The 13,717-nt window shown below is 35.2% G+C and overlaps 1 protein-coding gene across 1 annotated transcript in view; it reads right to left on the bottom strand.

Moving 5' to 3' along the window:
- The window catches only part of LOC131843991 (uncharacterized), a 391,676-nt gene extending 387,530 nt beyond the window's left edge, over window positions 1-4,146 (bottom strand). The window contains exons 1-3 of the mRNA XM_059192779.1: window positions 3,297-4,146; window positions 1,735-2,351; window positions 1,182-1,425 (exon numbers count right to left, since the gene is read on the bottom strand). Coding sequence (XP_059048762.1) covers window positions 1,182-1,425; window positions 1,735-2,351; window positions 3,297-4,146 — 1,711 coding nt within the window. The remainder of the gene's footprint in view (window positions 1-1,181; window positions 1,426-1,734; window positions 2,352-3,296) is intronic.
- Between the last annotated feature and the right edge of the window lie 9,571 nt (window positions 4,147-13,717).

Below are 13,717 nucleotides of genomic sequence, written 5' to 3'. Positions count from 1 at the left end.
AGCATTTGATAATCTACCTCCGATCCTAATTATACCATCGTCATCAATAAAAAGATCTAATTTACGCAGAGTTCCAGTAGGTAAATTACCCTTTTTAAGATCTCTAATAACATGAGAAAAATGAGCGACCTGAATTGCGGTAAGTATATATTTTTCAGCGATATTTAAATGAGCGGTTTCAATATATTTAGAGCGGGGCAATACGCGTATAAATCGCAGTATATAAATAGTAATTCGTAATAATTTGTTCCAGGACGAAACTTTAGATGCAAGATCACAAAGCGGTGAGACTACAGTATTGGAAGCAGCTGTAACGAACGTCTTAGTATTATATTCAGGTAAGTTTTCATATTTTTCAGGTGTAAATGACTCTACCGGCCAAGAGCAGACGGGGCTACTCAGCCACGCGGGACCGTTCCACCACAACTCATGGGTAAGTAATTGTTTAGGCAGTAAACCTCTTGAAAGACAGTCGCTTGGATTATTGAATCCAGCCACGTGATAGAAATGTTTTGATTGTAAATTTTCCTGACATTTAGCCACACGATTGCTAACGAAGATATTCCACCGATGTGGTGAAGAATGAATCCATGAGAGTGCAATTTTCGAGTCAGAAAATGCATAGACGTTCTGTACAGACGTGCCTGAAGAGTAAGCATCGTAAACTAGTTTAGTTAGTTTAGACATTAAAACGGCGGCGCAAAGTTCTAGTCGCGGAAGTGAGACTACCTTAACGGGTGCGATTTTTGATTTCGCACAGACTAATCTCACGTATATATTGCCTGCGGGATCTGTCACATGTAAGTAAATAACGCAGCCGTAAGCTTTTAAACTAGCATCCGAAAACGCAACGATATTTATTATACAGTCTTGCGTGACAGATAAATGACGCGGTATTTTTAAATTAGCAAGAAGCGGTAATTGTTGTTTAAATGTAGTAAAAATAGCGGTTATATTTGTCGGAGGTACATCATCCCAACCGACTTTCTGCAGCCAAAGATCTTTAATAAGTAGTTTAGCGGTAAGTACGACAGGCGCAGCAAAACCTAATACGTCCCATAATCGGGCAATTAGGGAAAGTATGGTACGTTTTGTACACAAGCGGTCATCACAATTGATTTTAAAAACGAAAATATCATCTTGCGGGTTCCATTCGAGCCCTAATATCTTAAGGGACTCACGTCTATCAAACTCAACTTGCTGTGCAAGTTTCAGCGGTGTAGGAATGCTCTCTAGTAGGTTCTTTGAATTACTAGACCATTTAACTAATTGAAAGCCACCTGACTTAAACATATTAATTAATTGAGCGGTAGCCTCGACAGCATCAACCTCATTTAGTATAGACGTAGCTAAATCGTCCATATACAGTTCCCTTTCAGCTATAGAAGCAGCCAGCGGGAAGTTATCGCGTTCATCATCACAAAGCTGACGAATTGTACGCATGGCAAGGTAAGGACTTGACTTAAGACCAAATGCAACTCTATTAAATTGAAAGGTACGTATGGGTTCAGACGTATTAAAGCGGTACAGTATTTTTTGATATTTACGATACTCGTAGGTTACTAAAATTTGTAGGTACATTTGTTTTATATCCGCGGTTATAGCGATTGGAAATAAACGAAAATTTAATAAAAGTAAAAATAAATCAGCTTGGAGATTAGGACCCGTATGTAAAATATCATTTAGAGAAATGCCGTTATGACATTTAGCACTTGCATCAAGGACTATTCTGACCTTGGTGGTGTCTTTATCCTGCCTAATGACAGGGTGATGCGGTATGACGTAACCGTCATCCATATTATCGGATGTATTTAAAACTTCAGATAAATATTGGTTGTCTATATAGTCTTTTATGATGGCATTATAATCAGCGCGCAAACCTGTACTTTCTAGTTTGCGTTCTAGCGATAGCAAGCGACGAAAAGCAGTGATACGGGAATTACCTAACTCGCTTGGATCCTTATAAAACGGTAAAACAGTACAATAACGACCTGACGAGTCGCGGGACACGGTAGAAGAGTACATTTGCTCGCATTCCTTTTCTGCGGGACTTAAATATTTATTTATAGGAACCTCCTCTAATTCCCAGAATTTAGAGAGAGAATCATTAAGATTATTTTCAATACATGTTAAGAAAGCAGAGGAAGATGAGTCTTGTTGAGGCGCGGTATGATCACGATCAGACGTGGTCGCATTATTACAGGGAACGTCACCAATAAAAACATAACCAAAAATAGTTTCTATGGCTGGCGGTGCGGGTGGACTTATTATTTTTCCACTTAAAAGAATATAAGGGAACAAATTTGCTCCTAATACAAGTTCGATCTCACCTGGCATATGCCAGTGAGGATCTGCAAGCGGTAAGTCGACTAAATGACTTATAACAGACGTATCTATATATTCAATAGGTAGCCGATCGGTAATACAATCGACAACTAACGCGGTTATAGTGAAGCTTTGTTCGTTATGTTTATCGGAAATCATTAATTTAACATAACCCTTTATAGGCCTCGTTGTTAATCCGACACATTTTAAAAATGAATTCGTAAGCGGAATAATGTTTAAGTTTAATTGTTTACAACAATCAATCGTAATAAGGTTATGTTGCGAAGCATTGTCTAAAAGGCAACGAACAGTACGTATTATATTTTTGTTATAGTTACGAACAATAACAGACGCTGTAGACAGAAGTACCTCTGTACGCACTTTACTCGTTGGACATACAACACCAGGCATGGCTGCTGTAGTGGTAGGTACTCGAGTGCACAACGACAAAGGTGCGGGCATCGCGATTTCAATGGGCGCTTTTGAGTCCCCGTCAGGAGTCAAATTACATTGCGTTGCATTACGACAGGGGACTGGCGGGAGTGCGGGAGCGGCGATCGTAGATCGATCACTCATCACATTAGATCGATGAGTGCAAAGCGGTGTATTATTATTTTGTGCCTTATCTAAATGTAATAAGGAATGATGTCGCTTATTACAAGTTCTACATTTGTATTTAGAATTACAAGTGGACACAGAATGCGTTATACTAAGGCAATTTACACAACCTCGTTTAGATTTAATAAAATCTAATCGATTTTTCGGCGGCATTGATTTAAATTTGGAACAGGTATATAACTGATAATGTTCCGAAGTATTACACATAGAACAAGGAGCTCGGTGACCAGAAGTGTCACTTCGTGTAACAAACGAATGTACATTTTGCGGGCGGTTGTTTTTAATATTAGTTAATGTATTGCGGCTTACTGAATTAACATTATTATTCGTGCGGTCTAATATTTTCACCTGACCTTTTATAAATTCTACAAAATCCATATAACTCGGTATATCTTTATTTCTAGCGGTCATTTCGAAAGCCTGTGTAGTACTTAAATCCACCTTTCGTAAGGCTAAGTTCAATAAAATAAAATCTTGCATATCATCAATCTTTAATTGACGCATAGCAGCAACAGCGGCATCGAAAGTTTCGATGAAATTATTTAATGAAGCGGAATTATTTGTGGCCGATTTAATGTTCAATAATGTAGAAATATAATATGAACCTACGGCTCTTTTATCCTGATATTTCTTTACTAAACTTTCCCATATGGAAGTATAATTATCACCAGACGGAATTATACCGGCCATTATTTTTTGAGCGCTTCCAGTTAATTTACTAAGTAAATACTGAATTCTTTGAGAATCGGTTAAATCGGTGTTACAATGAATATTACCCCTAAAGGATTCATAAAAGCTAGACCAGGTGGACATATTCCCGTCAAAACAAGGAATACAGAGAGGTTCTAGTTTGATACTAGATTTATTATGCGGTACCGATTGTGAAGACGAAGGCTTATTCGCTTCGCTTAATATTAAACGACATCTTTTTATTCGACTAAAAATATCTTCAAACGTTAAAAGTGCCTGGTAATCAGGTTCAAATTTAGGATTCAACTGCATTTGTAACTCGTTTATAGAATCTAAATTTTGTATATATTCATGGCGCAGTATATCAATGGTTTCACTGTCCGCCATGAATGCCTCTGCGGAGCGTAAGTCGATTGACGACGGTGACAGATTTTTACAAGTATCACGCAATCTTGTAATACGTTGAAATATAGCTTTGTTTTTAGCTTCTAGCATTTTTAAATTCGACTCCATTATCGTTACGATTATTGGCGTTGAAAAATACAAATTAATGTAGGTAGGTATGTACGCTTACTGCGTAATATGTATTATACAAATAATAAAGTATTATTATTAATTAAGCGGTAAATGCGGTAATTATTAGAAAATATACCCAAGACTAGGCTTATAGGTATGGCGTACTAATATATTAAGTACAGAAAATGCGTATGCGCGGGTGAATATACGAATAGGTACAAAGAAGCGGTATGGCTTATAGCGGGCGGTATAATATAATGAAATTATGTACCTATCAATGCGGGGATGTAAATCTCGTCCTAATTATAGTATTTAAGCGGTAGGTATCCGGTTCGAAGGCGTACCATGGAGAAATGGGGGTAGCGGGTAAGGTAAGTGGACTGTATGAAGGAAATAAGGGAGGATGCACAGTACGTACCTACGGCTGGTGAGGGTGTATTCTTGCACAGCTGCTGCACTCGATGAATACTAAGTTTAACACAGACATGCACACAAAGTTACTTATTCTTATTGTCAATATATTATATTAATTAATTTAAAGCGGAGCGGTTGGGACGAGATGTCACCATTCACGTTAGTAGACGAGGTCGTCGGGCGACCTCAGGTGACATACTGTGCGCGGGAAAGGGATTAGGATATGGGGAATAATACCATACCACTTGATATGTTTATAAATGGCGCGAACACATATAATACAATACAATACAAAATAATATAATAAACTTACATATATATATATATATGTATATAAGTCAATTTGAACTTCATTTACATAACTTAATTGTACAATTAATATATATTGTGTAATCTTATACATAAAATTCTCGTGTCACAATGTTAGTTACATACTCCTCTGAAACGGGTTGACCGATTTTTATGATATTTTATGTATATGCATATTCAGTAGGTCTGAGAATGGGTTACTATCTATTTTTCACACCCCTAAGTGATAAGGGTTGTCCACCACTAACATTATTTTTTTGGGCAAAATTTTTTAGTTATATTTTTTTATTATGTGTCATTAAACAATACATACAACCCTAAATTTTCACCCTTCTATGACCAACCCTTTTTTTTTATAGAATTATTAATTTATGTGGCAAATCAACGTTCGCCGGGACAGCTAGTTATTTATATAAAAAAAAACATCTATTCAAAAGATAAATACACATGTTTCTTGCTCATTCTTCTTGTGATGAATCTGCATTCCGGATGAGTGGTAGAACCAAAATATGACTATTCAAAAGTGCTTGCAATGAGTTTGTTTGAATAAAGATTATTTCTAAAACTAGCTGTATCCGCGACTTCGTCCGTGTGGAATTTAACTTTATTTTTCTGAAATAAAAGTAGCCTAAGTTACTCCTTATTACATCAGCTACCTGCCAAAAATCGGTCCAGCCATTTAAGACATTAGCCAGAACAAACAGACAGACAGACAAAAATTATAAAAAATGTTCATCATCATCATCATCATCTCAGTACGGAAGACATCCACTGATGAACAAAGGTCTCCCCCAAAGATCTCCACGACGATCGGGCCTGGGCTGCTCGTATCCAATGCCATAAAAAATGTTATTTTATATTCATAAGCATGTAGTAAACAACGGTTATTTCGATATTACAAACAGACACCCCAATTTTATTTATATATAGATAACACAAATTTATTGTTTTTTTTAACTTCAATCGTACAATTTAATCACTTAATTAGTATTTGGGTGACCGAGCTCCGCTTGATATTGACTAAGTAATGTTAAATAGATGTACTTAACCGTTTAATTGGTAAGTATCTGGGTGACCAAGCTTTGTTTGGCGTTTAGGAAAATTGAATATCGTTAAATTGTAGAATTTAATCGCTTAATTAGTAGGTATCTGGTATATCGTAGGAATAACAAAAAAATAATATAGAACTCATACATAAAATCGATTACTTAATACTTGATTGAATAATCGATTTTAAGTTCGATTAATTTTTCACAGACGATTAGAATAGAATAGAAAATTCGTAATACCAGAAACTTAAATTTTAGCACTTATGAAACTTGAAATAATAATTACTGTCGTGTATCTATTAGGTTTATGTAATATATATACTAAATTACTTATATCTTTATTAGTACAAGTACATATGTAAACCAATTTTCAGTAATATATTTGATACAATCTTAAAGCGACTTAGTACATAACAAAAGATGGAATTTCTCTGCAAAACCCAGTTCGAGCTATGTGAGTACGGACAACGATGCAACTAGTTTCCTTTGTGCACTAACTACGTTCAGAGTACCTAGTAACGCTACTGTAGACTTAATCCGACTTGCTTGACATTGAGTTGGAATTGTTATTGACAAGTTTCAATCACGATTATAATGTTGATAGCTGTATGGGCTGAGTGCTTTTGCCTACGACCCAACCAAAATATACAATATACGATTATAACTTTACGGCTGTATGGACAGAGTGCTATTGCCTACAACCCAACCAAAAAAATGTAACAATTAAATAATTCCAAATTCAAATGTTCCCGCCAACCGGTGTCAGCTATGTAGACGTTGCGAACGAAATGTTAACGCTTTTCGTACATTACCTGACACCGGTTGGCGGGAATTTTGAATTTGGAATTATTTTAATGTTAAATTTTTTTTTTTGTAAATTGAATTTGGAAAATGTTCGAGTGAATGAAAGGGTTTTTTATGGATGATAATGGAATGGAGCTTCCGCCTGGGCTAACGGTTTACGCTGGCGGAGCATCAGTGAGGATGATTAGATGAGCATGAAGTAAGGTCAGTTACCCCATCGTCATTTATCCCAACTAATTAACCAGGAATTTATCACGATAGTTTCCAGGGGGAACCGCGTGGAGGTCAACCTGGCATGGTACATTGCTAATAGTGGGGTCATCAGTCCCCATTACTACCAATCCCCTTCCCCCAAAATGAAAGGGGATATAAGTAATATAAGAATAAAAGTAATCCTTGTAGTCCTCTCCTTGTAGGAAAGGCTGTTAGAACAATAACAATAATATGGAGAAACAAGTAAATCACGGTATCAGCTGAAATGAGGAAAGCGGACAACGAAGTAATATTTAACATATTTTATTAAAGTTTAGTGTTTAATCATCATCATCATCATCATCGCAGCCCGGAAGACGTCCACTGCTGGACATAGTGAGATCTCCACGACGATCGGTCCTGCGCTGCTCGCATCCAATGCCTTCCAGCGATCTTGACCAGATCGTCGGTCCACCTGAATAATACACATTATGAATATAGTTAATTGGACATTAACACGAATAAATCCATGGTAAATAAATGCATTTACCTCTTTCAATGTTAGGAATTATGATATAAAATATGACGTGCGTAAGAGGCCGAAAGGTCTTATGCGGATAAATGATTTTGTCTTTTAATTTTTTTACTTTTTCATTAGGTTGCACTAGCCGTGACTAGCTCATGTTAAACCCTGACTAACTATAGATTACCAGAACATTTCATATAATATTGTTACTTAAATAATATCTATAAATAGTGGTCGCCTACTATTCGATATTCAAATATAATAATTTCGAATTTTAATTTTGAAAATCACTAAGCTTCTATTTTCAAAAACTATATACTATACTTCTATTAAAAGAGCACATAAGTTTCTTGCTCATTCGTCTTGTGAGTCAGCGTTCCTAATGAGTGGTAGAATAAAAAAAGTGCCTATTCAAAAGTGTTCCAAATTCAAAAATAATAAATTCGAATTTTAATTTTAAACATCACTAAGGTTCTATTTTCAAACATTCTATACTATACTTCTTTTAAAAGAGCAATACTCAAGTTTCTTGCTCATTCTTCTTGTGATGAGTCTGCGTTCCGAATGAGCGGTAGAATAAAAAAAATGTGACTATTCAAAAGTATTTATATTAAGTTTATTTGAATAAAGAATATTTCTATTTCTATTTTTATGATCACAGTCACTGGCAGTCGCACAGGCAATAAACAAAACAGTACATATGTATTTATGTGTCAAATATATGACAGTACGTGCAATGTTTTTTATTTAATGTATTTTATATACATAATTTATAAAAATATATTAGCATTGTGCACTCCTTAAGTGTACGAAATTACATACCCCTCCATCCGCGCAAGTAAAAATAGATACATAGTTTCTGTTTCACGTATCAATGTATAGATATGCCGGGATTTTAAACTATAACCATTCATTCGGGACTCTTTTACATTTATAACGTATATTTTCTATTCTAGTGTATTTTAGACTACTTGTGCAATCTGAAATGGTACCATCTACCCGCAGTGTTCACGGTCGACCGCAGCTGGATTTAATCTTGGCTAGATTGCTTCCGTTTTACAATGGAAAAGTTTAGAGCCGACCTGAGGCTTGAGGACATATATTAGATCTTTCCTTACACTCAGTAATCTCAATAGTTATTTAGACTATATTCTTATTTTCATAATAAAAAAAATATAGAAACGAAAATTATATTTTTTAAAAAATTACAAAAAAGGAAATTCTATTCCAAATTCAAATTCAAAATATCTTTATTTATGGAAGTTATTACAGACTCTTATGATATGTCAAATCTACAGTCAGTTCGGAGTCAGTCGGTATGATTTCGAGGTGAGAAGAACTGACAAGAAACACAGTTATATTTTTAACCAGGTGTCCACACGAACGATTTTATGGCAAATCAGTATATTTGCTAGGTCTGAATAGAAATAGAAATAGAAATAATCTTTATTCAAATAAACTTAATATAAGCACTTTTGAATAGTCAAGTTTTTTTATTCTACCGCTTATTCGGAATGCAGATTCATCACAAGAAGAATAAGCAAGAAACTTGTGTGTTGCTGAATATGGGTCCAAGGCTATTTTTATACCACTAGGTGTTAAGGCTCCATCCAGAAGTAACAAAACAATGTTTGCCAGGTCGCCTATTAATAATATAATAATGAAATCAGAGTTATTTCTTATATCTATTATTTATTATCTCTTTCAATATTTTATTTGTAAAATAATTAAAATAGAAAATCTCTACGTAAATATCAATGTCCATAAGAAATCCAGATTGCAACCGAAGACAGGAGCGAATTGGCAGCGTATACCAGCGGATTTCATCTGGGCTAGATTGCCTTCGCTTCAGTCACGAAAAAGTTTCATACAATCTAAAGAAAATGATGATGAACGGTTTTTTTCTACTCCTTGATGGTATTATCAAATCAAATCAAAATATCTTTATTCATGTAGGTCTAATACATTCTCTTATGATATGTCAAATGTACAGTCAGTTCGGAATGATTTCGAGATGAGAAGAACTAAGAAGAAACACACATATATATTCAAATATTACTATCTATAATAATAATAATAATATCTCGACCTGGCTCACGAGGTGACCGAAATGTGGGGGGTGATGTCCACCGAAATCATTCCAATCGTTATGTCGGTGAACGGTCTTATCCCAACCAGTCTGGAACAACATCTCAGACGGTTGGGATTTCGAGGCGGCTCACTCCCGGGAAAGATGCAGAAAGCGGTGCTATTAGATTCTGCCCGCATTGTACGCCGGTTTCTCTCCCTGGGGCCCTGAACCCCGGCTGACTGTGCTTCTGCCGGGGGTCTCTATGACTAATTTCCCCAAACAAAAAGAATTAAACCACGAGTACCCGAACTCGCTTATAGTCAGTATAGTCGACCACACACCGAGGAGACATATCAGATATACGCGACAACGTCGCCCAAGGCACGTTCTTATCGATTCCGACGACTCCATAACGTCAGTTAACCTCCCCACGGCTGCTCCCGTTCCGTCCCGACTACACTTTTATACACTCACACACGACACCGTCCTCGGTGTCGTGTGTGTGTAAAATCAACCGGACGCTCCACACTGGTGCCCCCGGTTGTCCCACCGATCGATACCCCGTCCAATTCAAACGAGGATCGAAATTACAACGGCTTAAGTCAAGGTTCGAAACCCTAGCGGTGCCCTCTGAATAAAGTCATATCGTAACTGCTCCATAAGTTCTTCCGCGGGTTTTGAGTGCCATCTGCACTTGCCTACCGTCCAGTGAAGCTGTAAAGGCCAGCTGCGGCAATCAGCATTAGATTAGTCCGAAATAAAAATACCACGAGACTCTCAATGTTAAAATATATATTGTAGAAGCCTTTGATAGAACTTTCGCTGCGGGCCGGCCCTGTTCTGTATTTCAGTCACGTTCAGACTACCTACCTCGCTCTTACCTGTGTATGAAGACCCAATTCCACCTGATTATCTTTCCTCATAACACTCGGGAATTTCTTTCGCTTTGAAACGTGTTCATTTGTTAACACAGTGTACATTAATTATCTTCACGCCATATCCCTTACGGTGTAGGTAGAGAGAGCGAAGTAATGAACATTATTAATTTATATTTTTTGTTAGAATAGACGGTGTTGTGTGAACTGTCCTGAGATATTGCTATTAATAACATATATATCTACATCTATAAAATTAAAGACGATTCCGCTGTCTGTTCGCTTAGATCTCTTAAACTACGCAACGGATTTTAATGCAATTTTCGTAATTGATAGACTGATTGTATACATGTAAAGAGACATGTATTATACATATAAACCTACCTCTTAGGTTTATATTTATAATAGATGTATACCTGGGCGAAGCAGGGGCGGATACTTAGTTAAAAATATCTCAGTAAAATTTACACAATGCTGTCTAGTCTCAAGAAGAGTTTGGGTACTACATAACTGTAAATACATATTGTGTGTTATTTATATAGAAAAAAATCCTAGACCGATACAAACACTTATTCCTAACTATTGCAAATAAATAAAATCGACGAGCTTGGTGGTCCAGTGGTGTAGTGCACTGCTTTACGACCGATGGTCGCGGGTTCGATTCCTCGCACGGCACAAACATTTGTATTCATGAGTATGATTGTTTGTATCGGTCTGGGTGTTCTCTATGTATAATATGTATTTATTTACGAAAAAAAAAATATCTATGTACTTGTATCAGTTATCTAGTACCCGTAACACAAGCTTTAGATAGCTTAACTAGCGGGACTAGATGGCGCTGTGTGAATTATTATTATTATTAAGATATATCAACTCTATGTACTAGTAAAAGTATGTATTATAGAAAAATAACAACTATATAACATTAATTTAACTATGTCTCTAACACAATTCACTTTAGCATTTAAAATACAACCAGCACATCCTGTGCTCAAAGACCGAATGCCGTGGCCTTTTTTTTTAATTAATATTCTTTATTGCACTTCAATACATTTGTAAGTATATTAATTACAACTAATTTTAACAAAGGAGGACTTATCTCTAAAAGATCGATATCTTACACTATTACATAGTTATAATATAAGTATTAAACATGTAGTACCAAAAAAATTCAAAGTCTCTAGAAATAGCTCTGTATGTCTGAAGAAAATTCAGTTGAAAATCCTCAAGCAATACCACAATTGACTGAAAGGCTGCAATGTATATAGCCTTCTTTGAATCAAATTGACCAGACTGCAAGCAGCCTTTGATAAGGCGCTACATGGTTGATGCAGTAAGCAACTATAATATAAAATACAGAGCTTTTAGCATAACTTCGTATTTTCAAGCATCTAAGCAAACAGAGCTTTGGTAACTATTTTATATGGGGATTATTAATTTTCGGTAAACTTTGTTAAGCTTGTAATATAATTATCGGAAATTTCTGTCTAGCTTTATTCAATATATTTTCACATATAACTATAAATATTTATTCATATTTTTGAAATATGAAAGCGTAGCGGTTTTTGTATTGATTGCCGCATGCATTCTTATGTAAAATGTGAATACTATAACTATCAGATGGCAATTGTAAGTAGCTTTGACGTGGTCTAGTGTTTTGCGTAGTCATGCTCACTAAAATGTCCAGACCTGTGGCGGCAATGGTGGCTCGGGTCATTGGGCTCCCTAAAATATGGTCGAGCGCAGTGATGGCTGGCTCATCCGTCATACTCGTGAACGGGTGCTGCTTGTAGGGACTGGTCTGCTCTAATCACTATGACTGATTTCCTCTTATTAATTGTTTAACCAGTTGGTTATATACTCAATATTTTTTCGATTTGAGTATTTAATTGAATTAGTGCTAATTGGTAGTTTGTGTTCACACGCTTAAAATTGTAAAGTAAGAATAAAATTATTCAAAAGAGCACCACGCAAGTTTCTTGCTCGTTCGTCTTGTGATGAGACAGCTTTCCGAATGAGCGGTAGATTAAAAAATGTAATGACTATTCAAAAGTGCTTCAATTTAAGTTTATTTGAATAAATGATTTTCTATTCTATTCTATTCTATTCTATTCTATTCTATTCTATTCTATACCGTGACTTCATATGCAATTGTTATACATATCTCTATTTTTTTTAATTAATTCATCATATGGTTCTTTAAACTTTATAATCTTAGTAATATTATTAAAAAACTGTTGTTTGTGAGTGTGGATGGCTGGGTGCATGAATGTTTATCACTCGTTCATACAAAAACTGAATGAATTTTAATTAATTTTATAATATATAGATGATAGATAGATATATCGTTTATTTGTTTGTTACTAATCACACACAACATGTTCATAAGAAAAAACAATACATAATACAACATAAGATTTATAAAATTGTGTTATTATGTGTGATCTGTAGCAATACAAAAAGGTCGAGCTCAGCGTGGAACATTGTTCTAGGAACAAAACACTGATTTTCAGCTTTAACTCATTTGAGGGTACGTGAAAATAATAATTAAAATAAATATAAAATAGAAAGAGCAATATTATTGGTGATTGTCTATACGGTGTGTGTATAAAAATATATATATATAAAAATAATGTAAATAGTTCAGAGTATAATTTGATATAATTTTAACTGAGTGGTAAGGATTAAACGAAAAAAAAAATTTATAAGAGTAACATAGAAAACAAAATATTAAAAATTATTACATGATATATGTATAGGTTATACATATGTGATCAATAGTATAGCTTATACATCAGAATAACACATAGATTGTAAATTTGACGCGTAATTTGCCTAACAGTAAGCGCCCACTATCCACACGAAAACAACATTCGAGTATGAGCACACAGTCGCCCTAATCTCTTACAAAAACCGTAAAATTTGTACATAACCGTCACGTATCGAATATTTATACGGTAGCTACAGTTGTATCGGTTATTTGAAATATTCCCACTCTTATTTGTATTTCATTTTCTTTAGATAGCAACCATTACTTGAGCAAATATTTGCCGTGGTGAAAGCCCATCCTATCCAGTTTTCTGTTTGTCTTTTTATGTGTTACAATTTGTAGTGGTTAATAAAATCCATCTCTCACTTGTTGCATCAAAATTTAGACGTCCTCACTTGTTAAGTGGCACATAAGTTCGCATACTATATTACTAACTATGGTCGCGAGTTCGATTCCCATGCAATATATTAAAATTATTACCCGCAACTCTAATATTCGATAATAAATAAACAAACAACATAGTTTTTTTTAATAAAAAACTATCCCGAAATTACACTA

The sequence above is a fragment of the Achroia grisella genome, unplaced genomic scaffold, assembly GCF_030625045.1.
Source record: "Achroia grisella isolate CSIRO2021 unplaced genomic scaffold, CSIRO_AGI_Agris_v1 utg3600, whole genome shotgun sequence".
Taxonomy (NCBI): Eukaryota; Metazoa; Arthropoda; class Insecta; order Lepidoptera; family Pyralidae; genus Achroia; species Achroia grisella.
The sequence above is the reverse complement of the archived record's forward strand: the minus strand, read 5'-3'. Positions and strand labels throughout refer to the sequence as shown.